This window comes from Anser cygnoides, chromosome 5 (genome assembly GCF_040182565.1).
Source record: "Anser cygnoides isolate HZ-2024a breed goose chromosome 5, Taihu_goose_T2T_genome, whole genome shotgun sequence".
Lineage (NCBI taxonomy): Eukaryota > Metazoa > Chordata > Aves > Anseriformes > Anatidae > Anser > Anser cygnoides.
In genome coordinates, this window is record NC_089877.1 from 34,461,503 (window position 1) to 34,489,056 (window position 27,554).

At 42.9% G+C, this 27,554-nt stretch overlaps 1 protein-coding gene across 3 annotated transcripts in view; it reads right to left on the reverse strand.

Moving 5' to 3' along the window:
- Positions 1-27,554, reverse strand: part of AMBRA1 (autophagy and beclin 1 regulator 1) — a 129,612-nt gene that overhangs the window by 40,090 nt on the left and 61,968 nt on the right. For all 3 annotated transcript variants that reach the window (XM_066998734.1, XM_066998735.1, XM_066998736.1), the window contains 3 exons: positions 11,246-11,356; positions 2,588-2,776; positions 1,958-2,112 (listed from right to left, as the gene is read on the reverse strand). In XM_066998734.1, coding sequence (XP_066854835.1) covers positions 1,958-2,112; positions 2,588-2,776; positions 11,246-11,356 — 455 coding nt within the window. The remainder of the gene's footprint in view (positions 1-1,957; positions 2,113-2,587; positions 2,777-11,245; positions 11,357-27,554) is intronic.

Here is a 27,554-nt window from a genome sequence, read left to right on the forward strand (position 1 = left end):
GCTATTTTGGAGAGAATTCAGTTGAAAAAAAATAAAGCTGGAAGATTGAATTACAAGAAAAGATTAAGGGAATACAAAGCATTACTTTACTAAATGGTGACTAAGAGTAAGGGTACAAGACTTTGCAGAGTGTAAGAGCATAGGAAAAGAAGATATGTTTGAAATGAAGATGATGAAATAAGCAGAAGACATTGCAACGGAAGATTCAGACGAAAGCTTACCAAATTAGCTAGTTACAAAAAATGTCTCCAAAAGGAATGGCTAGAAGCACAGCAACTGCAGTTTAGAGCAAACAAAGAATGGATGAGAGGAAAGAATCCTACCATAGCTCTTTATGGGAAGAGACAAGATTTTAGCTAATAGGGCTTCTCCATCTTAACTTATTATGATACATTAAGACGACTGTAGGAAGGGACACTCCGTATCTGGCAGTGGAAACTATATATTTCACTAGGACCTGAAAATAACAGGGGAAAAAACAAACAAAAGAAACCAGTACCAGGGCATACTAGACTGTTAAAAGGATCTAACAGGATACTGAATCCATGTATTTAGTGATCTTATCATATCCAGACAGACTTCACAAACCATACCTGTGAACTAAATTGTGCTGTTTTCACAACTGCTCTTTAATCTTTCTGTTTCTTACCTTCAGAGACCCACACCAGCAGGGTAGCTCAGAACCAGGGCTAAAAACATGCTGACTTGGTTCACTAAAGAATCTTTATTATCGATCTTACCTTGCCTCATAACATGGAGCAGGTGATGAAGATAAACAAGAATTTTACATCAGCTGATAAAGTAGCTTGTGTAACAACATAGCTGAGATGACCCTCTATGAATCACGAGTACTCTGAAGATCAACTACAGTCTGAAGTTGAATCAAGCCATTTGAGCCAGAGACAAGTCTCTCACCAGTGGTAGGCCATTAGTCAAATGCTTTAGTGCAACCCTGATGTATATTAGGAAAGCTCTGTCCTTTAAAAATTGGAGATATAAACAGAGGGAAAAAAAGCCATTCGGAGTGGAAACAATTCCACTACAATCAAGTTATCATCTAAAGTGAAAAGGTTTCATGTCCTGAAACAAAAGTCACCTGAATATATGGCATAAAATTTGTATCCAGGCCAAATTTCAGCTTCAGAAACCACCTAGTTCCACCTCCTCAACACTTTTTGTGCATTATTAACTGGACATGGCTTTTACCATCCTAAACTATCACTAAACAGCTGCTGTGCTCTCCTAATGAACAAAGCAAGCAGTACATGTTCTCTTAACTCTCTTTGCTGGTTTGAAAAAAGATGAAGGTTTTCCACACATAATGAATTAGTCAGTGCGGGTCATAGTTCAGTTCCCCCAAAGCAAGAGTACAGAAGAATAATTCCATTCCTCAAAATAGGCCTACATATACATAGAAAGCTCACTAATAATTAGCCAACAAAAGCCTATTTGCCAAAAGCATGGTAAGCCTCTCCTTCAGTCTGCAAGTCCAATATGAAGCTTAGCTTCTACCCTTATTGAAACCACTGGTGGCAACTCCTCTCAAAGTTAGCCCTTTCAGGAATGTCAGGAAATAATCTAGAAACCTCAGCTGATAAGCTCCCTCAACAAAGCCAACCACAGTGCCACAAGATAAATGCCTATTACCCCCCAAAAGTACAGAACATCTACTAAATACTCTGAGTGACATTTAGACTTATGCTACCACACACAACATTGAATATTTTTGTCGTCATATCTGAAACCAGAGTAAAGTTTCCCAATTCTGTTATATTTATGGTCTCCTGTCATGTTCGCATACCTCTGTGATAAATTCCTAGACATGTTTATTATTTAGTGGGCCTGGAGCATGTTACTTTTTTGCTATCATAAACGAGCAACTAACCACTAGGCTAGAGCTAAATCAACATGGTATCACTGACAAAAACTTATAGAAACAGAATATACACATACTCACCCTCATAGAGGTTTCTCCACCATGGGGTTGTTGCAGCCTGAAGACTTGAGCAACCATGTGTTCTGTGGAGGGATGCAACAGGATACGTCGGGAAGCCAGTCCCACCATTACATATCTGCCCATTGGAGACAGGCTCACGGAAATGGCGTTTGGGCCTACAAACAGAATAGCAGTTACTTCTCTCAAAGATTGACATTCCTCCTGACAGCTTATCCTCACAGCTACTTTAACCCCTTCAGGCCTTCCCATAACATACAGCATACTAAGATCATTCTTATAAGGGACAGAGAAGAACGAAGAGACCTGCGCAAGTACAAATTTTGCAAAACGTTTTCCTTGCTGCAGGTATCTTCCTCTAAGACGATAAAAGCTCTTAAAAGTTCTTTAAGGAATAAAAAAAACATCTTGTAGCAGCTCCCCCCTACCAGCACTTCATGCATCCAGGCAGTATCACAATTTTCTCCCCAGAATCAATGTATTTGTGGCTGGGGGTAGGCCAATAGCATATTTCCTGTGACTCCAATAGACAGGTACTGACATTCAGACTGTGGCATTTCTCACTGAAGGCTGATTTTGAGGTAACTTCTCACAGCCCCACCCACCGACTCTGCCTTCTTGCTGCATGCTTACCAAATCGCTTCGTATAAAGCATCTCGCCCAAGTTATGGGGTGCCAGAGAATACACAGCCAGTATCCCTTCATCGGGGAAGCCTCGTTGGCTGCTGGGAATGAAGGCTGCCAGCAGCTGCCCATCTGCAGAGATATCGCAGCTAGCATCGTTGTAAATCTTGCAGTTCTGAACAAGCACGTTCACGGAGGCTGGAGAAAGACAGGAAGAACAATTAAAGCACTCTGGTTCCACAGAGAATTCAAACCTGATGCTGGAGTCAAGACAGTACATGGAAAAGACACTCAGGACATTTAGCTTCCTTCAAAAGTTTATACCTGGATTAAATGTAAAACTTTCTCCAAAACGGAGATAAAACACCACAATGAGCCCAAGGAATGAAATCTGTTCATCTCCTGAAGCCTTCAGCCAAGAAATAGTGGCGATTGCATTTTATCAACCCCTTCTTTCTTGAGTATAACATCATCCTTTGCAAAGGACAGCACAGTTTAAACAAGTCCCAAATTGTGACTCTTTGACAAACTCCAGCAGTGGTATCATTAGAAACAGTACACCTTAATTCATTTCCTCTTCTCGTGCGGAGCCCCTGAGTTCCACCTCCCCTTATCTCCAATAAACAGGAGGTAAGGGAAAAATTCCTCCCCGCAGATACAGGCATTCCTTTCTGATCGCTGATTTTTACACCGATCTTGGATAAAGCAACCAAGAAAGGACAGAAACTTCTTTAGCCAGTCCACCATTTAATTGCCCCAGTATTTGAGGCACTTGCGCAATCGGTGACGAAACTGTTTAGCAGACAAGGCAGCAAGCAGCATTTCAGAAAAGAAGTTTTACTTTCAGCTCTGCCGATGAGCTGCTGGGTGACCTTGAACAAACCTTTTCCCCTCTGTGCCTTGCATATGCAGCCTGTGAAGTCTTTGGACTATTACACCTTACTACAAACCTGTGATATTCCTAGTACAACGAGGTTCCACTGCTTTTTGGCATCATCTACACCAACAGCTTGATAAGACAAGACAAGAGTTGTGGTGTTCACTTCCCCAGCTTAAGTTTAAAAGCATTTCAGTTTTTGACTAAAACTGCTCTAATTATTCCAGGAGATTTAGTGTTGCAACTGAATACACTATTTTAGAGAGAGCGATTTCCAGATTGCAGTATTTTCAAAATCAAGAGTCTAGAAGTAATTATAAAAAAACCAATAGAAATAAAGCTCACATTTGCAGTATAGAGGAATCGCATGCCGCTAAGACTGACAGCCCATCTCACACATTGAATCTGCAGCATCATGTGCAGCACTACCTTAGCTCTTATAGTCCAGGAGCTCTCTTCTAAACATTAAGACTATGCCCAGCCTAGAGGCAGCTTTGATTTGTTTGGCTAAATTGCATATGAGTTTATGAAGGCACTTCTTGGGCTATACCCCTTATTAGTTTAGTAAAAAAACAGTGCCAAGAATGCTTTGTACATCTGAGAATCTAAACTTCCAAATCAAATTAAGGCTGTACCTCAACATTTTAGAAAACTGGCACTGCTGCCAGGAGAAAGAATCCATGTCCCTTATTTCCAACGCTTCTGTGAAAAGCTACATCCAAGATGTGATATGGCTGAAAAATTACCGACTAGTAATTTTGTCACATCTTAGCCAGAACCATTCCCTAACCTGGTCTGCCCCATGGCCACACAGACACTTGCAGCAGCAGGAAAAGACATGACGGGAAGGGAGCCAGGACTGATCCTTCTTCCAGCTCTGTTGATTTAAAGCTGAACCTTAATCTTTAGTTTTTTTTTTCTGGTCTAGAAGACATTCTTTCTGGGAACTGCTTTCCTATATGGTTAAGTATCAACTTCTACTGTTTCATTTAAGAAATTCCAATTTAAAAAAAAAAAAAGATGAGGATAAGAAGTGGACTACTTAATTACATTCTGTACCAAACCACCTACACCTGTACTCTAAATTTACTCAGCCTTTTTTTCAGTTTCAGAGCTGCTAAAAACAGTAATTTTCAGCCTAGTATAAACAGAAAGGTGCTGAACAGAAAAAGGTAAATAACGTAGTCACTGCCAGTGCTGTAATAACCTAAAATGCTTTTGGCCCTTCAAAGAACAGACAGCTCAAAAGATGACAAAATTCCTGAGCGCTTAGTCTAAAGCTAGTTGAACAGAAAGAACACAGAGTAAAGGTTAAGGACTGAACTACCTCAACTCAAGGAGGCAGAATTAAAATTTGCATTTCAGAATTAAAATTTGCAATTTTTTTTGATAAGCTTCACTGAAGTACTCTGCCATCACAAGAGAAGATAGGCATCCACACATGAACTACAGTATATGCAGTGAACTAGCTACAGGATACATGACAACAGGTTGCACTACTGTAATCCCCAAACTAGGATGATTTCCAGAGTTCTTCAGAGACTCATTTCAAAACCAGTCCTATTTATTATTTTTTTTCAATTGGATAGACACAAGGAGTGGAGCTGGTTGGTGAATTCTGTTGATAAAGTTGGGTAACTTCACTAACAGAGCATGATCAGACCACAAATGGAGAACTGAACTTCACAGAAGCATAAAAGAAATGAAATGCAAGACTTCTAGAAGTGTGTTAACACTTCTAAACTTCTGCTTTGTCACTTGGAAACAACAGAGGATCAACTTTGGTGATCATAGCAAGGACTGAGCCACCCACCTAGCATAACAGTGAACGAGATGGCAATCCTGAACTGCACTGGGGAGCACGTTCACCAGGGAAATGTCAATGCTAACACAACATTGTGCCGAGACCACATGCAGGATACTGAGCACAGTTTTCGTTAGCCATGTTCAAAAAAGATTAAACCCTAAATGACAGCAAATCCAGTAAATAGCTATAAAGATGACTGGGGGAAACGCAAGATTTATTTTATGGTTTAAAAAAGTGATTGAGAGGAAATGGGATTGCATTTAGAAAAAAGTTCCAAAAACATAAGTGCCAGAGAACATTAGTCATAGTTCTCTTCACAAATAGCATTGACAGGTGAGTAAGTGGGTAAAAGCAGCCATTAAGTTTAGAAATTAGATTTATTTATTTATAATCAGAGTAGTAAGACTGTAGAATAGTTTTTCAACAGAATTGAAAGTGGCAAAGAATTTAACTAATTTTAACGCAGAATAAGAGGAGCTATAGGATGCGCTTGCCTAAGACAGCAGGGAACTAGGCTCAGTGGTTAAAGGGTCACCTTTCTCATCTATTTCTTTGGAGTTATACTCTAATCTGCCATGATACTAAAAAAATTAGAAAAAAGGGGATGGGGACTTACTGAACAGGTGAGTATGAGGATCCTCCCAGCCAAACCTGCATTAACTACTTAAGAGAGCCAAGCAAGAAGGCCAACAACAAATTGAAAATACACGTTACACAGGAAGAACATCTGCCAGAGATACAACTATGAAGCACAAAAGCCTGCTCTCCAAAACCTTCCAATTATTTGAAAACAAAAATCTAATCCAATTCCTTGCTTTGGGATCTAAGAACAATTCTGTCTCATTCTTATTCCTCTAGGTATGTAAATTATCGTTCTCTATCTCTGAGCTCAGGATAGCTTCCATCAGTTATCCACAGTTTCTCTACTTCTAATACTGAGCATCAAAAAGTAGCATGTTTGTATACTTGCCTCACCAGACCAAAGATATGGGTGTCATTTAGCCCAGGAAACCTTCTGCACTGACCAACTCCTGGTGCAAGAAATTTTAGAGGGGGTCAGATACCAATTTTTCTGGGCACAGGCAATGTTTTTTCCTTGTTCCTGTAGCTATTGAAAAATCATAGCCTAGACAATTCTTACCTCTTCATATGTTTTTCAAGTTGTTTTATTTTTAAATAAAATGCAGCTTTGTACATTTGTAATTTTCATAAGGTAAGAAATGCTTAAATTTCTTCTGTACCTTTTACAGACTCAGAGACATTACCAGGTCTTGTATGTATCTTTGCAGTTCAATGGTCAAATTTCTCCCTCTCTAGGTCTCTAATCCTCCTCCTCACGTAGCTTTAACTATGACCTTTTAAAACAATATCTGTTTTGGGTCACCATTCACCAGTAGTCCATTTATCACATAGCACTTATTTTCTACCTTTGTGTGTGTGTTTTTTTTTTTCCTTCCTCTCCTCCTCCAGCACAGCACACAGAACAGTGGCTTTTGGTAAGCTCTTCACAATGATGTCCAACATGACTGCATGTCTTGTTCTTTTTAAGGTTTAATGCATATGCTGAATGCCTCTTAGCAAAACAGATTGTGAGCTCCCCTGCCAGAAGTGAACTATCTTTCCCCCTTGATGTGTGTCTGGAACATGAAACATCACAGATGCGAGTTGCACTGAACGAGAAGAGTGCCCTTTATTTCAGTCTTTCAAGATCTGATTCACACTGGCATCATGGTTCTTTGCTCTTTCCTCACTTGTAAAAGACAAGGGAATTAGGTAGCGCTGACACCTAGAACCAAAGGAGCTTACTCTGCCAGAAGAACAACTCTAAAAAAGAGGGGTGGAGATCTCAGCAAGGTTTCATCTTAAGGAACAGCATCTAAGAGACTCGCAAGTCTTGAGGAGGACCAAGATGTTTATGTGTTTGATAAAGCCACAGGCTATTTGATTTCTTTGAGTCTGAGGCCCAATCTATGAAAACAAAGCCAATGCAGAAGATTTTAGGGGAAAACTGCTATTTTTGGAAAACCAGTTGCAACAAGGCCACCCTTTCATCTCTTGTTTTATTTTGTTGTTAATGCAGCCATCGAGCTGAAAGAATAGATCAAAAGAAACATCAGAGAACAAATTAATCAAGCTCTTGTGCCAACTTGGAGTGCTGACACCTACAGCATAATCCCGGTTGAAGCTGGGGAAGGCCTGGAAGGCCAGCAGCACCAGCACTGCTTGCCAGAGATAACCCAGCACACAATGGAGGGTACAGGCTTCCATCCTCTCCTAGCCACCCTTATGGGTGGTGCTTTCTTAATGCATTTTTTTCCTTCTAAGTTTTTCTGCATCACACTGTAAATCAGCAAGCCGTGACCAAATCACCTTCCTGAAGTCCCAGCCGGTGTTACAGCAGAGGACAAACTCCTGACTTGTGACTGAACATGGAAGAACTAGATCAGTTCAGCCACAGTGGTTAGAAATTGAAGTAATGAGCAGCGAGTACTACGAGAAAATATATTCAAATGATTCAAGAGCCAAAGCCTTCAAATATTTTACCTGTGGAAAGGGAATATTCTACAGTGTTCACTGATTCAATACTTACCTGTTAGCTGCAGGCAATTTTAAGGATCTGAGGGAGTGACAGCAGCAGCACCTACTAGAATAATATTAAATAAATAGCTAGAGATAGCTTTGTTCCTGCTCCCAAATAAACTCCCCAGCCTAATGCCGACACGACTGACAGTTACAATCGAAGGCTGGGTCATATTCATTTTGAAGTTAATAAAATGAAAACTTGCAAAAGGAGAGAAGAAATCTGAAACTATCTCTTCTGTCTTGTAAACAGCAGAGGAAGATAGGCTGGAGGGTAAAATCCCCCAGGTCCCTGCAGAGCCATCTCCCCAAGACTTGTTGGAGTCCCCTTCCGTGCTGGATGTGGTGTCATTGAGGTCCTTGCCCTGGAGCCAAGTCCTGCACACACACGGAGGTCACAGCCCAGGGGCTCTGAGGGCACCGAGATCGCAGGGCTGCACTAATCGCGCCGCTGTCACTTGCTCAGGCATATTGTTTCAGTGGAAAACATCCTATTTCCAAACTACCTTCTCTTTGTTTAATTGTAACAGGAAGAAGAGCTGCTCTGAGATGGAGGTTGGCCACAGAACCATTCCTCTGAAAGTGGAGCTGGCAGGCAGTCCCAAATTTCAGCTGCATCATCTCATCTGCCTTCGCTCCCAAACCACTTGTGGCTCAAGTCTGTCCCAGGAAGTGCAATAGCACCCTCTTTGTAAGCAGACTCTCTCACATGACCATCTCTGATTTACAGAAAACGATGGAAAAAAAAGGAGATATTGAGGTCAAATGCTTTACTGGGAAAATAGTTTGTGTCCGAGACCACAAACAGTCTGAAAAAAATCCTCCTATCCTCCATTCCAGTGTCATACACTTAGTTTGCAATATCTCTGCAAATTTTTGCACCTGGAGCAACATTTTTACCAAGAAGCACATTGAAATAAGCATGTTTCTTCATGGAGGTCTCGTTATATAAAACTGGGCCTGGCACTCAAAAACATAGATCAGCAGCAGCACTACCAAGCATCAGGCTATGAAGGGGGAATATCAGTAACCCTAAGCTACATTAATGTCCTTCTGGTTTGGCAAAGTTGCAGCTTGCCTTTGTTTGGTGCACGTGCAAGCTTGGTAAATGCCTGTTTGAGGATGAGCACAGCTGCTCCACATTCATACACCCTTACTAGACCTTTGCAAAGGGAGATAGGGCTAATGACCTAGAAAAGCCAGATTTGGGCTCAACATCTGAAGTGAAAACACAGCAAACCCAAACATTTCCAAAAGGTCATAAATCAAGATGGACAAGCCAAGTATTACGAAGTGGGGAGTCAGAACATCTAGTGATGGGCTTGTAACAGGAACCCTGCCTGCAAGAAGGGCATAATGACAGAGGCATTAGCCCAATATCCAGCTATTCAGAAGAGATTTCAGAATGGAAGTGTCCTGGTAGAGGAGAGGGAGAAGACTGAAATACTAATGCCTTGAACAGCAGATGGTCCTCATTTTCTACAGAACTCCATAAATTATAAACACCTTGGGCATTTTTTTTTTCAAAAGAAAAAAAAAAATCAGCAGCCAGCTCCTCAGCAGCCAGATGAGGCCAGAAAACCTATTAGCTGCTGCACCACTCTTCAAATACTTTACAAGCTTGCAGATAAGTCCCCAGGAATCTAAGTCAGCAGCAAGATGCTTCCCCCTCTGGTCTCAGCTTTATTCTGCTCCTGGTTCTGGATGGACCATGGAAAGTATTGCCACCACATGGCAAAACTTTACCTTGTACACTGATCCTCAGCCCACAAACTTATACTAGCACTACAGTTTGGCACTTAACAGGACATGTCAAAGCACTGGCACAGTTAAATTCAATGAAATATTATGTTTTCAAAATGACTCTGCATGCTCCTTACCATGAGACAGAACGCTTCTCAGACAAAATATAAAGCACCTTTCCCCTGTATAACATCAAGGGCTATCTTCTAAAATCAGGGCTTTTATTTCCCGCCAGGCTATAAACATCACACCACAATATTCTATAAAACATGAAGGAAGGATATGAGACAAACACCAGATACTTTGTCTGGAGGAACGACACAGCAAGAAGCAGCTTTTTGTAATGGGATGGGCAACTGCTAGCTTTCCCCTAGCTACTCTGATTTCCCAGCCTCTGGGAGATGAATGGCCCCTCCTAGTTCAATTCTCTGCACTTCTGCTGCTGCAGTGTCACTGTATGTGCTCTTTCGGTGTTTATTTATTTATTTTTATTAAGCAGCAGGACAGTACTCTAAAGACAAGTCTTGGTGGATATGTAATTTTTGGAAATACAGAACAGACAGAGCTTAGTCTGGGAGAGGTTAGGTTCTACTTAGTTCATTTCAAAGGCTATCTGTAAAAACAAAAGATGTAGAATCACAGAATGGTTTGGATTGGAAGGGAACTTAAAGACTTTCTGCAAACAGAATCCCTCTTCCCCCTAAAAAGAAGTCAAGCAATAAATTTCATATACGCATAAGAGACGGCCTACATTAAAAATCACTGTACAAACATTCCTACCTATCTTCTATCTTATTTCTTCATCTCAGGCTGCCACAAACATTCCTGCAGCAGTGCAGCAAGCTATATCAGGATACCATTCTGGGTTAAAAATAGCCTTTTTAGTAATTTTAGTTTTAAATCCCCCCAAATGTCATTTCTTGATCAGCTGACTACAATCATCAAATATTCTTGCACCAGCGTAACAAGCCGCTTCCAATGCAAGAGCTAGCTTATGCCAGCACAGAATACCTGTAAAACTATGGTCTAATCTCACAAAGGGAAGGGAAAGGAAAAATACAACCACAACCACCGCCCCCACAGTAATACTGCTCATTCTTGACCCGGAAGCATCTTCCACATGAGATATGGAACAAATCATTGCTTTTGCAAGTGGCTAGAAGCTTACAACACTGCGGTAAGCAACAGACCAGGACCCCAATTATCAAAACACATTGCAGCATTTTAACTTACAGCAGTATCTCTAACTTGGAGCATCCAGACCCAATTTATTAGCAGGTTCTAATGCCAAGGTATAAAAACAATAAATACATCAATCAGTAATCCCTCTAGAAACTTGTTGGCAAAAGAATGAGTGGATGGGAGACAGATTTTTTTTCTACAAGGATTATATATTCTCATGAGATTACTAACAAAAAAGCCCGACTTACACAAGGATTTGCTGCTCGCAAGAATACGCAAGGTAAACAGGGCAGTAACAGATCTGAATGCATTTTGTTAATGTCACCTTTCACGAAAGGCTAAGTATTTTACAGTTCCCAATACAAGACAAATAATCCAAGCCCTGCAATATATAGCTACCTTCCAAAAATCTTACAGATTATGGCAGCTCTAGTTAGTGCAGACTTAAAAGAAAGTAATAGTGTCCTTTCCAACTTACCATTGCTGATTTCAGGCAGGTCAAACTTTGTGAAGTCCCACCACTGGAGCCGGTAGGTTGTGTTGGCAATGTTGCTGGCCACAGCTGACTGTCCATCCCCAATCACAGCACCTACAGAAAAGGGAGAAATAATTATCAATTTAACCCCCAAGAGATAACCCAGAAAACAGCTCATGTGACAAAACCATAAAAAGCTTTTCAAAATCCAAGACATAAAATTCTAGGTTCTTAAAGAAACCTCATTTATGGAAATGGTAACACCTAAATAAGCTGCAGAACACAGGAAATTAATAGGAATGCACTTCCTTGCAACATATTTCTGAAAGAAAAAAAGGTTGATAAGCAATATTTGCCCAGGCTCACAAGGTAGAAATCTTAATCAGATTCATTTGGTCCAAGTCCATACTGTTTACCAGTGCTAGTAAAGATGTATTTTCACAGACCTAAAGTTTTCTAGTACAGCTATGAAGGGCAAACTTGTTGCCCTGTCAAATCACACACATCTGAGGTCATATTCCTTGCTACTGCCGTAAACTCAACTCAGAAGGATACAGTACTTGCCACACAGTAAGGATTATAATAAAATATTAGCAACTCCATCTGAAATGAAGGTGAAATTAGAGTCCACTAGAGAGCCTAACCTATGTCCCTGATACAGGTAACTCCTTTTTGGACCCTCTGGAATAGCACAGAATAATAATAAGAATACCACAAATGCAGGCTGTGGGCTTTGGTAATCCATATATTCAGGGAAAGCACAGAAAAATTACTTGCGTAAGGAGAAGGGTGGTTACTTCTGCCTGGTAAGGAGGACCTAAGAGCTGGCCTCGGGATTCTCCTGCCTTTACTGTTCTGGGTGGCCCAAGCTACAGCAGGCAGGGACTGCCCTGACTCCAGGCAAATGACATGCCCCTTGCTAACCACCCTAGGATTTGGGCAGCAGCCCAAAGCACGTGGCTAAGCAGAATGCTTCAGAAATAGCACAAAGAACAATTTTCCAGGCAGAAAGGGACTGCCACTGCTAACTCAGTAGGCATACATGAAGAAAGCCCAGAGGCATTAAATGCAATCCCTATGGAGACAAGTGGAGAAAAGAAACAGTTCTCCCTTTATAGTACTGGAGTCAAAAACCTAGTGCTATTTCTGGTCTCTAAGGCCTTCAGAAGCATGCAGTCCTTGTACTACATACACACGCTGACACCCAGAGACACTCATGGTAAGAGAATTTGGTAAGGGAGAGCAAAATAAGATTGTCCCCATACACAAATGGGGAAAAGCACAGCCTCCAGGGTTCAGCAGGCTGGATTTAGGCATCTCTAAACTGTCTCCGATGGGAAGCATGCAGAAGAGTCAGTGGCTTCATTCTCCCAGAAAGACTGCCTCAGGACTTTGCTGCTCCAGCAGCATCAGTGGAAGAGCAATGCTGGGACAGCTGTGTTACTGCACCCAGCAGGTAAACTGCCCGTGCAGAGCGCTAAAAGCTGGCTAACTGCTAGTAAATTACACTGATGCAGGGGAAGATGAGATGACCGGGGTGGCTGGATTTTTACTTTCTTCATCAAATCCAAGCAGAATGCTCAGGACTGTAAAACAAAAACCGCCTGAAAATATACACACAGATGTACACATTTTCTCTGCAGAGTAGAGAACAAGGGGATCAGGGCCCATTTGGGAAGCAAATCCTAGACCAGTGCTGATAAAGACACCAAGAAGACTCCTGCTAGTCTGCTTTTTATATATCAGCTGTTTCAAGTCCTGATTTTTGGTTCTGGAGAAAGCTCAGAAATGCGCCAAGAGCCAGATTTCTGAGCAGGCAGCTTTATGCTGTGTATTCAGCTGTGCCAGGCCTGCAGCGACTGACAGACCTCCATTGTGCATCTGCTCAGCCTCTGTATCTGCCCCTGACAGATGCTCACGTATCACTGGGAGAGCAAAAGCAAGAATATTTCCTTCGCTCTCGCACATGCCCAAGGCCTCGTTCTCCATATCCCCCCAAACAAAAGGCTCCTCTGAACAAAAGAGATGCACTGGAGAAAGCAGACTCGATGCATTAATGAAATTACATTTTGCAACCAGAAGTGGAAGAAGGACAATTAAATTTTGTGTTCCTTCAGCTTTAAAAGTCTCCTCATTACAAGCTCAGGGCTGGTACACAAGGGCAGCTCTTGCTGTGTTGTCTCTAACCACCAGATGGAGAACAAAAAGCTAGGTCCTGTGCTAATCTTGAGCAGTGGGACCTGCAGCACACAAACAGTACCTAGCATCACTGACTGGGTAACAACGGCCTCACAGGACTAAGGCAAGGAATTACTCTGCCAAGACAGGCAATGGAAGCACTGCTCAGGGCACATAATTGCACAATACTCATCTTCTTGCTAAAGACCAGCATCACAGGGTCATCACCTGTTTTGCAATGATGATAATCTTTGTAGGCATAGCCAATAATATACAAACTGGAGAATAACATATCCTTAGGAGAGTAATCTTGCAGTCCCGCTGCATCACAGAAGCCTAGCAACATCACCCACTGCTCCACAAACAGCAAGTCATCTGGCTTGCACAAATGTCACACAAGTGCTATCAAAAAGCTGTTGGCAAATGTTTTTGAAGTTTTCCTGTAGAGATTCTGGTCTTCCCTTCCCCTGGAACCTTTGGGTGAGTCAAGGCGTTCAGTTGAACCTCACCCCCTTGCACCTCCCAAGACATCCATGTCCTCCAGGAAAAGCTACCAGAGGAAAGCAGCAGCTCCTCTCCCCATCTAGAGGACACTACTGCACAAATTCCAGAGCCAGCAAAAGCCACCAACTAATGCTAGTGCTTCAAGGAACAAACACCTTTATCAAGGAAGAGGAGGGAACAAGGTTCACAGAAAATTGCAGGTTCAGAAGGATTTGGTCCATTTCTCAAAGGATCCAAACCATTGAGCCCAACACGAATGGCAGTTCAATGATCTACATGTTTTAAGTAATTACCTCCACTTACACTAATTGTGTAATTGAGAACTGTAATTATTAAACTATATCTAGTTACATACAACAAGAGGGAATAACATTTGTATCGTATCGCAAATCCTGCCAGAAGCCTCCCACATGCATGCACGCACTGTCCTACAGTAGAGACAATTAAAAGCATGCAAACATTTGAGACATTTAATTTCGGGAAGAAAATAAACCACAGTACACAATTACGCTATCCTAACCTTTTTTATTTGCCTTTTCCATTGGTTGATAGGGACAACTTGAAACCACAGTAGAAAAACTTCATGGAAATGTTAAAACCCTCACTACAGAGCTTCTGTTCACTGTACAGCTCCAGGACTTTTTCTCAGCTGCTTTGCCCAGTCAGGATTTCAGTCTAGGCAAGAGACTAAGAAAGTGCTGTTGCCTCTTAAGACCTAGTGTAACTTACTAGAGGCAAAAATCACACCCCAGCTTCTTAAATCTGGGCAGCGTAAGATCAGCTCTTATAAGCAACAGCTCTCACCAAGCACCTGACAGTCTACCCTGCTCCTTGGATCCTCCATTGTTTGATGGGATCACAAGTGACTGCAGTGGGTACCCGAGGGTCTCAGGCTTGTCATCACCATGAACAGAACGACCTTTTTCTGAAGAGGAGATGTAGATTTCAAAATGCTGAAAGCCAAAGTGAAGGCCAATTGAAATGCAGTGAACGTAGGTTTGATTGGCAGCTTTCCTGCGTCTGTCTATCACTGCGTAATAAACACTGGGTGATGGCAGAAATGAAGATAAATGCTTTCAGCAGCACCCCCTTCTCCCCCCACCCCCACTCAGCACATGACAGGAGTTTAAAGAGTGGGGGGAAAAAGTCTTAACAAAGGCTCAAAAAAAAAAAACCACACCAAAAATCTTTTCTTATAGGCCACCTACACGTGACAGTTATTTATCTGTCAGTCTCAATCCCCTCTGAGGGTCCAACTCATCTTGGCATGTGGAAAATGAACCTTTGTCAGTCAGCTATTGCTCATTTATGAATCAAGCCAATATCTGAGTTTAGACTGAAAGGGAAAAAAAGAGAGGTGCAAACCCACTTTCCACAGTACTCTTTTGGTGAAGAGCAGGATACTTCCAGACTACTCTTATCAGATTCTCAGAGAATGAGCTAATACTTTACAACTACACGGGCTCTGGGGTACAAGTTTCAAGAATGTGGACCACCAACACATTACGAAAATTTCTCTGCCATAAACTTAACAGAAAGTGGAGTTTGTTTGGTTTTTTTCCCCAGACTAGATCTTTTCCTCAGGTTTTTACTGTCTGGCAGATTCCCTCACAGTCAGAGAAAAATTTATTAGGATGCTTAAAGATAAGGCAGACGCCTTTGAGGAAGTTGGCAAAGTCCCTGAGCTAATTTGTGACTCAATTTGAGACAGTGATTAGGCCCTGGTATAAAACTCCCCCTAGATCAGTACTTGCATCTTTAAGCATGAGTACCTTTGAGAAGTAATTACCTCTTTATGTGCCCATTTGTAACTGTAGCTAATGATGCTGAGGTTATTCAACACTTGCAGAAGGGATCTGTCACAGATGGTAAGTTTTACATTTACTGGTCCTAGATTTACTATAAACCAGCCTCCAGGAAGCCCAAGACACAGGACAAGCTTATTTGATAAACCAAAGATAAAGCTCTTTGCTGCAAGAATATATTGGATTTCCTCAACCAATTTGGAAGCAATTTGAATTCAGCTGCAATATGACTACTGATCACTGGATCCTCATCAACTACTTGGAGTTGTAGCAGCTTCTTGCACATCCCTGACCTTATTCTACGCTGCAGCCTGGCTTTGGGGACTACCTTTGATCACAGTGAATATATTCAACCCTGAACATGATTTTGACAAGTCATGGCAAATCTTTATTCTAGGCTACCATGAAGATATTGCCTTTGAAGTGGTGGAGGTAACTATCTATTACTGTGCTAACGTTGTATAAACAGTATGCGTAGCAAACAGTATGCGTAGCAACCTGGAATTTTCAAGGATTCATTTTGCTAAGTAGCCATTTGAAGAGACCATTTCAACTTACCAGAAAGCTTTAAATAGCAAGCCAGCAAAATTATTTTCAAGAATGGACGCACAAAATGTTACTGAGGGTAGTTCAGCATCTGCTAAACGCTGAAGGGATCCTGGATTCAATGATGCTAACTAAGAAAGCCCCAGAGAGGTCTAAGCTCTCCGAAGGCCAAACCCTTCAAAAAGCTATTATTTTTTCTTTACCACAGATGTATAAAATAAGAAATACAGTTCTCCACTCATGCTCATTTTTATTGCAAAATTTTCTTCTAATAGGGGCAACACTTAGCATGCCCAGTTTCACAGCCCTAATCATGGATGGGAATGTGAGCAGGCCTCAGCTGCAGGTAGCAAAGACGAAACGTCCTCAGTCAAGTGCCCAAGGGCTTCATTCACATTGTGAACAATGCAAGCATGACACGGGAAAGAATTCTCCTATCACAAGTTTCAGACTTCAAAAAGAAATCAGTTTATTTGCAAGGAACACAAAGAGTAAATGAACAGATGCCCTGCCCAAAGCTTCTATCCCTGGTACACTCACGGTGGCTCCTTGACATCCCGGCATCAGAGACGTTCCTCTGTCTGATCATGCAACAACTGATACATAAATGCATAAGGGAAGTGTCTGTCTTTGACTGTAGGATCTAGTTTTCCCTCAGGCAAACTAGAAGATATTAAGGTCCTTTTCAAATGCATTCCCCTCTTGTCCAAATTGTTTGCACTTCATCAATCAAGCTGATAATTTTCTCTTCAGTATAGAGAACTCGCTCTTTTCTCCTGTTGTTCACCCCACATAGACGTCCCTGCTCATGTCACTCTGCTACACATTAAAGTTGGAAAACCAACTATGAAAGAGTACGGTGAGTTTCCAGAAACAGCAAGAGCTCAGCCAACAATATTCACGTAGATTTTCTCAGACCAGGAAAAGCCCTGTACTCTCCAGGGTGACAAGTAAGGTATCTTATCATAGCCTTTGAATATAAACATTGGAGCAAGCCAACGTCACTGCTTAGGAAGCACTCATCCTCCTCAGGGTGACCGATAACAAACAAGCAGTTTCACTTCCTTCCTATAACTACACCTCCACGCCCCCAGCTACTGTTGGCGATAGATCATGGTCTCAGTCTCCCATGTGCTAAAAACTTTCTGTAGCCCTTTAATATCACACATACACCGTTGAAAAATAAAATAAAAAAACTAAAGTTATTCTGTCTTTCTACCTCCTAAATTACTAGTGATCATCACCTCAAATACAGCCTTGCCACAATGAAAGTCTGTCAGGATTTAAAGCAATTTTTGCACACTGTTATCAATCTTACAAATAGAAAATCTCCTGCCATCAGGAAAAATGTAGGTAATGAGAAATACCATCTGAATTGTGAGCATACCAGTGCCTTACTCAAGCCTCACCACAGTGATGAGTGGAGAGCAAGACGATTGCTCAACAGCTTCTAGAAAGGTGAAGGGATGAATGAGACGGTGAGACTGACTTTGGCAACAGAACCAAAAGTAATAGATGTATCTTGTTACTGATATGTAATTATTTAGTTTGTGTAGATTCACTGCCTCAGAGGAATATTTCACTTGCACGGTTTAAAAGTTTGTTCTTGCAGGGTGGTTGGTACAATTCACCAGAGAACAGACACATTAAATCTTGCTTGCAAGTCTTAGTGGTGCTCTTACATTTGTACAACTCAAAGCTTCCAAGTGCAATTTTCTTCTTTATAAGAAAACTTTTGTGAACAGGGACTTTATAGTGTTTGTTTTTCTCATTTGTCATTTATGATGCTTTTAGCTGCAGTGGATAGGAATTTCTATAGAAAGGTTCTACTATATGAGTTACTTTACATCAACAGCACACATGCATACATGTATTTTTAAGAGCAACCCCCCCCCTTGTTTCATGGCAGTCCCTAAACACTTGGAATTCCGATACTTCACACCATTCCTAAGGAGATGGAGGTGCTCCACAAAACACACAGGTGGAAATAAATGTCAGCAGGCTAGAATGTCAAGTGAAGTGTTCCTGCAAATAGAGATGCTGCATCATTAAAAGAGCTTGACAGTAAAAGGTTATGGAAACCGAAACAAACATCTGCTACTGTCGGTGACAGCCATCAGAAGTTGTTTAAGAAGTGGGTGGGCATGTAAGCTCCCCCCCCCCCCCCTTTTTTTTTTCTTTCCTCCATTTGGGTCCCTTGCTGGGAATAAGAGTCAAGGCTGGAGTCTTCCAATCAGCAAGCTGCTGGAGCCATTAAAAGAAGCATCTGTAGACAGTGTTGCTTGTTTTGAGACCATTTCTGTGTTTCCATGTGACAGCAGCATGTGTCAAAAGCACGCCTCATATTAGCATATGATTCAAGCAGCAAAACGTGTTTCCTACAGCATAGACTTTTAGGGAAAATATTCGAGCACTAAAAATACATTCCAATCTGCACTTTATTTCATCTAATGTTTTGTTTCAACCGTGTCTGCATATTTTCAGCTTTTTAGATGGTTTTTGTCTGTATGCGTGAAGAAGCCCTAATAAAAAAAAAACACCGAGTAAAGGGTTGGAGGAAGGGGTTGACACTTCCAAATGAGGCCAGGACAAACTGCTAGATGAAAAGGCGAAATAAAGCAGAACTTTGCAACCTTCAAAGCAACATGTATTTTCTTTCTTCACCTGTTTGGGCCGATGCACAAGGGCATGTTTACAGCTCTCCTCCCTTCTACGTTTCCCCAAACAGTAGGTAGCTCTGGAAGCCAAAACGCCACATCTCTCCTGCCAGAGTCTGAATTTCCTGAAATCCCTCTGAAGGTGAACGAGCAAGGTCTCAGGAGCTAATCTGTGCTGTGTGTCACCCCAGCTCCTCCCTCTGCCAGCTCTGCCCCGTGCACTGCCTCCACTCTTCTCTATCGCCAAGTCCCTCGCATCGTTTCCAAGCCCTTCATTAAAGGCTGTTGGATGCCTGCTTTTTAACCTTCACATCTGTGTTTATTCTCTGCACAAAAACAGAGCGAAATCTGTGCCTGGCAGGCAAGTCTTTTTTGTAAAACTCCTTTTTCTTTCCCTTTCTGACTTTTCAGAGCATGAAATGTGACTGCTAATCCTAATTGCCTCGGATGGAGAGCCTTGCGGAGACCAAACAAAGGGGCAGCCTTCCGCCAAGGAGCGGGGCTCTGCGCAGGCCGGAGCAGCCACCAGGCTCTAAGCTCGCGGGTCTCCAGAGTTCCCTCACATTTTGCTACATTTCTGAAGAACACAAGGACAAAATTCCCCATGTAGCTCTGCTGGAAAGAGGGCCTTGCTTTCCTGGATGGCTCTCCAAGCACAAGAGCCCGTGTGAGCTCATGGTGCTGGGTGACTGAAGCACTGGTTGGGCCGAGTCCTCACATATCGCTTGATATTAAGTCCACTTGTCTGACAGAGGCTAGAGCAGGATCAGGCTAACCCAGCCTTGCCAGAATTGCCCTATATGGGTTTAGCTAATTCAGACCTCCTCCAATTTCTTAAGATTTTCTTGTAGGGACTGACACACCTGCCAGCTCTCATACTCCACACAGGTTATACCTCATCGTTGGCTCCATACCTGATAGACTCGTGTGGCCGCACTTCCAGTGCACACCACTGAACTCCTCTCCTGAGCAGAGGCTCGAACAGAGTTACAACAGCACTCCCAGCTAAGCAATGTAGCTGTGCCAAGAGATAGATGCAGAACCGATGTAAAAATATAGAGTGAACTGCTTTTCACAGAGAATAGCCTTTTTCCTTGTGAGTGCGCATTTTAACTTCGTGAAATCCTATTAATGCAAACAAATCAGCAAACCCAATGTCTGCTACCGCCTCTGCAGCTCCTACTGCAAGAACGTGTGCCTAGCACAACTTCAAATGCATTCGTGGCTTATGCCAAAACACTTAGCCGCAGTGGAAAAAAACTCAGCAGTACCTTCATAGAGCACGTAAATGCCTTATCAACCACCCCATAGTAACAACATGAACTTCCACTAATCCAAAAGGCATTATGTTCCACAGAAGGGTCCAAATTCCCGAGATTTAACTGTATATCAGTACAGCACAAAGCTTCCACGCTGGAGCCACTTTTCGTTGTGGGAATAGCAGCATGCAGTAGTAATAAAAGCTCCAAGCACAGAAACACATTCAAAGCCTTGCACTCATCAGTGAATGGAAGTCTTGCAAAGACTTACTATCTTTAAACACATTTCAGGACTAGCAATATTACAGCATAAACCCTGAGCACCCAAACCTACAATGAAAATGCTGCGTCAGCTCAGCGACACGAACAGAGCTACCATCACAATACCAGGCAGTAAGCTAAACATGCTCAGTGGTTGATTACATTTCACAGTCATAATATCCTGTGACCAGGATAGGTCTGCTGAGGAAACGCTTGCCTGTTCTGAATGTGTACTCATAGAGGGAGGTTAAGATGAAAACACGTGTCCTTGGAGAAAAACGCAGCTCCATTAATAAGAATGCAGGTCCTGACAACTTAAACAAACTCCATATAATAAACTAACAAAGTGTCTTAAGGGAAATGAATTGCTGACAGGTGGCATTTAAGAAACGTATTTTAAGAAGCGAGCTGTGCTCATTAAAGGCCTCCATTCAGACTGGTGGGTCCTGTACAGTCACTATGTCTGCAAACAAACCAGGCGCTCGTCTTGCTTTGGGAATACAAAACTGAAGAGACATCACTAATGGAGCAATTTGTGAGGTATCCCCATCTGAAGAGAAGGCAGGACAGAACTGAGAAGCAAGCAAGTGGGCTGTTTTCTGGATAAAGTGGTGAACAGGGAGAAAACCAAGAAAAGCAGAAAATGAGCAAACTGAGAAAATGTAAAACCTAACAAAAGTTAAACTACTGGGAAGGCAGTTTAAAATTAAAGCACAGTGAGACAGAAAGGAGGAAATCCAACCTGAAAGAACACAATGAGGAGACCACATTGCTCCAGCTGGGAAAGAACAAGGTAAAAGAAACCTGCAGTAAACAAAGTGCTTGGCTCTTGCAATGTTTTGAATACTTTCTGATGAAGGAAGTTCTGAGGGTGGTTTGGGGTGATCTAGATGACAGCAATGGAAATGAGACTCCTTCCTTATTGCCATTAGATTCAATGCACAAAGGAGGTTCCAGCATACCAGTGAAAACAGCAATCCCTGCAGAGATTCATGTTCAAGGGGCAATCAAGATCCCTGAGCAGGGCTGACAAAGCACACTGGTCCACGTGCTAGCGGACTGTTACACGAAAGTAATGGCACAATGCTGAAAACAAAGTGACTCAGCATCACTCCAGCTCCCAGAAGGCAGCAGGACGTGACCTGCTGGAGTTCAGCTAAGTTCACAACCTTGCAGTGACTTCTGTAAATCAGTGCCACAGCTGAGCACAACCCAGACAGGTCCAATCCACTGCAATTACAAAAGCAACTACAAGATCAAAAGAGACTGACACTTTATCCCATTATTTTAAGGAGTATTAGAAATCAAACTCAAAGCCACAAAGAGAAAAACCAAGACCTAAGCACAAGGCAGAAGTACACCACAGCTACTCAGCATGCAGGCCCAGGGCTGCACAATGGATGGATACTGCAGATAGGTTTTATTTCTTTCTAGGGCAGACTTGACCTTAATCCAACTTGAATTAGTTCATAATACTTCCAGAGGACACAGGCAGACCTGTCCAAGAAACTGCTATCCAGTGTAATCACCACAGCTCCTCCAACACTTTTTAAAGCAAGAGTGGAAGGAAATTCAGACAGTGAAAATGGGGCAATTGCAATATACTGGCTGGTTGTAAAATTTTATATTATACACAATTTAGTGCAAGCCATGCTTTATTGGAGACAGGGGTCATGAGCTAAAAAAAACTGTGGTGAGAAGCTCACAGCAGCAGAGCCAGAGGTCCAGCTCCTACCAGTCCAGAGCATCACCACTAGCACAGCCTAGATGATGAGGAGCACTCCAGGTCAGCCTCTCGGTCCTAGGACTCAGTGTAACGGTACAGTCCTACAAAGACAACTTTACTGGGCCTCACGGGTCAGAGGGACAGCAGAAGGTAGGCAGTAGCTCACTAAAATCACAGAGGTAGTGAGACTGATACTGATCTCTTCGCAGCTCTGTGCAGTCAGCCTGCTGGAAAGGGCACTGTGGCCAGGTGCCCTGCATTTAATGCAGGCACCTAAGGCAAAGACATTACGGAGTGTCTGCATACACTCAAAAGGAAGAACCTTGAAACAAAGAATCTGATGGCAGAAGAGAGGTCATTAGCTAGCTATCAACAGGAATTTTGCATTCCAGTGAGAACCAGAATACAGATATAGCCTACTTCTCAGGCACCACTGCTGCTGCATTGTCTATTGCTAGGACCATGGGGGCTTGCACCCTGCGCCATAGGACTTCCTGCTGAGGGGGCTAGGCTGGCAGAAGCTCCTTGCTGCCACAGATTTAAAAAAAAATCTCATTTGAACTCTCACCTTCCCTATGCAGCAACATATTGATGTTCCCAGTTACAGCTAGATTCTTTGCAAGCAGAGAAGTAATGACACAGCTTTGCCTTCAGCTTTGACTCCTCCCTGCATCAAGAGAAACGCACATACCTACCAAACGAGGGGTCTCCCACACAATCTCAGTGGCCAGGCTGGGCCAGAAGATGGAGGCGTGCTCTCCTCACATCACCTCCACGCCTTCCGCATAGAGAACCCAATCAAGTCCCTTAGCTACACGCTTCCTTCCATCAATGTCTTTGCAAGTCTCTTCATTCCATGAACCCTACGGGACTGTTCTCTCAATTTTCTGTTACTGAATCCCTCCCCTCCACAACTTTGTGTCTTCCAGTGTTTCTGTTAACCCTTCTCTGTCTTGCTATGATTTCAAGTCTGCAAGCACCATCAGTTACACAGCTACCCGCAATCTTATTTCCCTTCTGCTCTGTCAAAATATTTATTCCCTTCATCCTTTTCACCGTCCAAATTAGAGGTGTTTTTTATTTTGCCTCCTTCCTTGCAGTCATGCTTCTCGCCAGATTTTCGGCCTGACCAGCCCTGATACCAATTCCCATTTCACTATGTCGTGCAAGATAACTAACAAAAACCCTGTCACCAGACTAGCCATACATTCACCATACACTTTTCTCTTCTACTGTGGCAAGCCAGGGAAGACACAGGTCTGACTTGGCTGGTCTCTGTCATGAGTACTTGAACAACCTGTGTGCAGCACTCCAGGAGACACGTATCACATGGATGGGTGCATGCATGCCCACACCATGAATGCTAATATGAACAATTGTTTGAAAGAAGGAAAAGTGCTTCTCCATTTTAACAGAAACCCACGCCTGCAATCCCAGCTGCCTTGTCACCACCTTTGACTCATTCCTCAATCCCTCCCCTCCTCCAGCCTCCATTTCTCTCTGCGCAGAATCTCAATTGCTTATGAGAAAGTTACAGAATGACATTACTTCTTCCATCCTTCCAGTCCCCTTTTGCAATTCCTCCCATCACATACATAAGAATCTTGCCAATCCTTCTAAGTTTTCCACCTGCCCCAACGATTTTAACCTTATTTCTTTTGTGCCAATTTTCAGTCCTTGTCATGTGTCAGCACACCTTTGTGTGTTCCTCTCTTTCCTCTCACAATACAAACACGCATTAAGTTCTTACATCTCTAAATTCCTCAGATGCTCTGGACCACAGTTTGAATGCGTAGGGTCAAAAGGTAAAATATATTCACCATGACCTTGCTCTTCTGCCCAATCTTCTTCCCAGCTCTCAAACTGCACCACGTGAACCAGCAGTCATTTTTCTTTCCTGACAAATGCAGTTTAGATCCTCTCCAGCCTACCTTCCATCTCTCAAATCCTCCTAGAGCTGCTCTGTTTTCAGTGACTACTCCCTGGTCAAAGCTCAGAACTGGTTTTCTAACCATCATCTTCCCTGCCGTAGCAAAGGTGGTAACATTTTTGATTTTTTGAGTTGCTCCTCTCTTGGCTTCTGTGAATGACTTCTATCACTACCACCCCCAAATTTGCTTAAGGAAACAAATGAGCAATTACGAACATCACCAAAACTTCTTCCACGCCAAGCTCTGTGCTTGCTGCCAGCTCTCAAGTTATCTAATTGGTCATAAGCCACAGCTACATACACTCTCCCACCCATTGCTGCAAAAACAGGTGGGTTGAAGCAGCTTGATACAGCTGAAATTGTATATACTTTCAGGCAGTGCTGAGGAGTGGCAGAGTAAGCCAAAGCAATCATACTATGGTTGCAGGAAAACTACCACTGCAGAATCTAATAGCAAGCAACAATCTTTGATATGTATACCCTTAACAATAACAGATTGATGCATTGCTCAGTTACCAAAAACTCCAGGATAACAAGCAGAAAGATACAATGATACAATCCAATCTACCTGGGAAAGGGAACTAGAGATCAATACACAGCATCCTTATCTCATCTCTTATATGACATACAACTGTGTTGCCATAGTAAGAGCTTCCTCCATCTTTATGCAAGGGTTGCTATAAAAACGTCTATGAGAATAGTCATTATTGGATGCAGCAAATCTGGCTCAAGGTTTGCTTCCCCCCCCCCATGTAAAACACACAAGCAAAAATCGTGACTATTCTCTTCACAGATAAAAGTCAAATGCAGCAGGTCACTGAGACAACCTACAACCCCACTCTGGTGTGACAGATCACACTGGTTCTCTGCCTTCTCTCTGCACTCTCAAGTGGGGGTTAATTTTTTTTTTTTAATTAAAAAAACGCAATGAGCTGTGGGAAAATACTTTTTAAGCTAAATGAGCTTTACCACCCACAAAAAGACATGTCCCCAAGGGGCCCTCACCGCCCACAAGATGATGAGCACTTCTGTAAAATCTTACCCCTTCTGATACAATGGTATCTCGAAATTCATCACTTTAACAATGCACACAAAAGGAATCAGCACGCACTCTTCACTTTTAAGAAGATCATCTCTCCTCAAGCTACACATCTCACCTTTCTGAATCTTAAAGAAAGCTTTAGCTTCCCAGCCACCAAAACATGAAAACACAAGGACAGCCTCTATCAGCAAATACTATAATACAAGCTCTCTCATATTCAGTGCTCACAGCTTAAGAAATGATGCAAATAGCTAGCGAGATGTCCTGCACTGGGACCACTGAGGATGTCCAGTTGATACTCCTGCACAGACCAGGAGATGTGGGACTAGTACCATGCTCATAAACATCCCCTTGAGCTCAGGTAACAACTTTGCTAGTTTAAGCACTCCATGTACTGAAAAAGAGCCACATCACACCGGTTTTAACAATTAATTACCACAAGGTAGATGGTGAACTTTATACAGCAGGACCTTAAAAAATAAATTCAAGAAACAACTTCGCCATGACCAAACATCTGCCATTTGTTTCCAGTCTAAATTGGTCTGGCATAAGCTTCTGCATCTTTTTATTCCTTTTGTCTGTTAAAGGGTGCTCTCAGAAATTTTTCACCCGCTTAGATATATCTAGACCAATGAAGTAAAAACTTCTACCTACTACTTCTTTGACTGGGTAAGTACATTAAGCTTCTGTCGCTCTATATTTCAAGTTTTCATCATCAGACTCTTCTCCTCTATGGACTTTGAGCCCTTCTAAAGTGCAGACACAAAAGTTGCATGTGCATTTGCAGACCATCTGAAACTACGTTACTAAGACCATATAAAAAGGTAACAACAGTTTCATGCTCTGGTATTGCTTGCTTTATGTAAGGTCTTAGATCTGTATCTATGTCATCATAAGAATTTGTGTTCCCTTGGTTCACATGCAATTCCCCCTCCCAAAAACATTTTCAGAGTCAATGCTTTGCCCAGAACAAGACTTCACACCCTGCAAATGTGATACGCAACTTGTCTCAAGACACCTAACCTCACATGGGGCTGTGATAACACTCACCCATTTACTCATTCCATCGGTTAGATCATCATGGGGAATGAAGCAACTGCAGGAAAGACCTGTCCTCCAAACAAGCAGATGGAGATTGCCTCTGTCACGCTCCATGTTTTAGTCTCTGCAGTCAGAAATGGATTGATGCAAGATCCCAAAGTCCCGGTTCTTTGAAAGGCTGGCACCAGTACATGAACTATAGGCTACTAACCGTGCTTAACAGCTGGCTTGTTTGAAGCACATTTTGCCTCTGGCCCAGGGTCATTCCATAGAAACGGCTTCCTTTAGCTCCCAAATTGTTTCAGCTTAATTCAGGGCTTTGAGTACCACGCTGCTCCTATTTGAGATGTGCCTCCACAAATACACATGTGTAGTGGGTTTACGTGGCAAGGTTTTGGTAGCAGGGGGCCATAGGGGTGGCTTCTGTGAGAAGGATCTAGAAGCTGCCCCATGTTAGGTAAGGGCCCCATTGCTGACCAGAGCTGAGCCAATAAGTGATGTTGTTTTGCACCTCTGTGAGAGCATATTTAAGACAGAGGAAAAAAAAACCACTGCGCCACACAGCAGCTGGGAGAGTGAGAGGAGTGAGGAACAGCCTTGCAGGCACCAAGGTCAGTGAAGAAGGAGGGGGAGAAGTGCTCCAGGTGCCGGAGCAGAAGTCCCCTGCGGCCTGTGGTGAGGACCATGGTGAAGCAGGCTGTCCCCCTGCAGCCCATGGAGTACCACGGTGGAGCAGGGTTCCACCCTGCAGCCCGTGGAGGAGACCATGGTGGAGCAGGTGGACCTGCACCGATGGAGGCTGCGGCCTGTGGAAGACCCCTGCCGGAGCAGATTCTGGGCCACACCTGCAGCCCGTGGAGAGGAGACCACGCAGGAGCAGGTGACCTGGCAGGAGCTGCTGCCCGTGGGGGATCCAGGTTGGAGCAGTTTGCTCCTGGGGGATGGACCCCGTGGTACGGACCCATATCTGGAGCAGTTCTTGAAGAGCTGCTGCCTGTGGGCAGCCCACACCAGATCAGTTCAGCAAGGACTGCATCCCGTGGGAGGGACCCCACAGCACAGGGGACGAGAGTGACCGAGAAGGAGCGGCAGAGAAGAAGCACTATAGACTGACCATAACCCCTATTCCCCCGTGCCACTCGGGGGGAGGAAGTGGAAGAGGGTGGATGGGGGAAGGTACTTTTGGCTTCTTTCCTTTGTTTCTCACTTCTCTAGCTTGATAGTAATAAGCAATAAATCTTACTACCTCCCTATGCTGAGTCTGTTTTGCCCGTCACGATAATTACTGTGCGATCTCCTCGTCCTTATCTCAACCCTTGAGCCCTTTTCATCATATTTTCTCCCCGTTCCTCTTTGAGGAGGG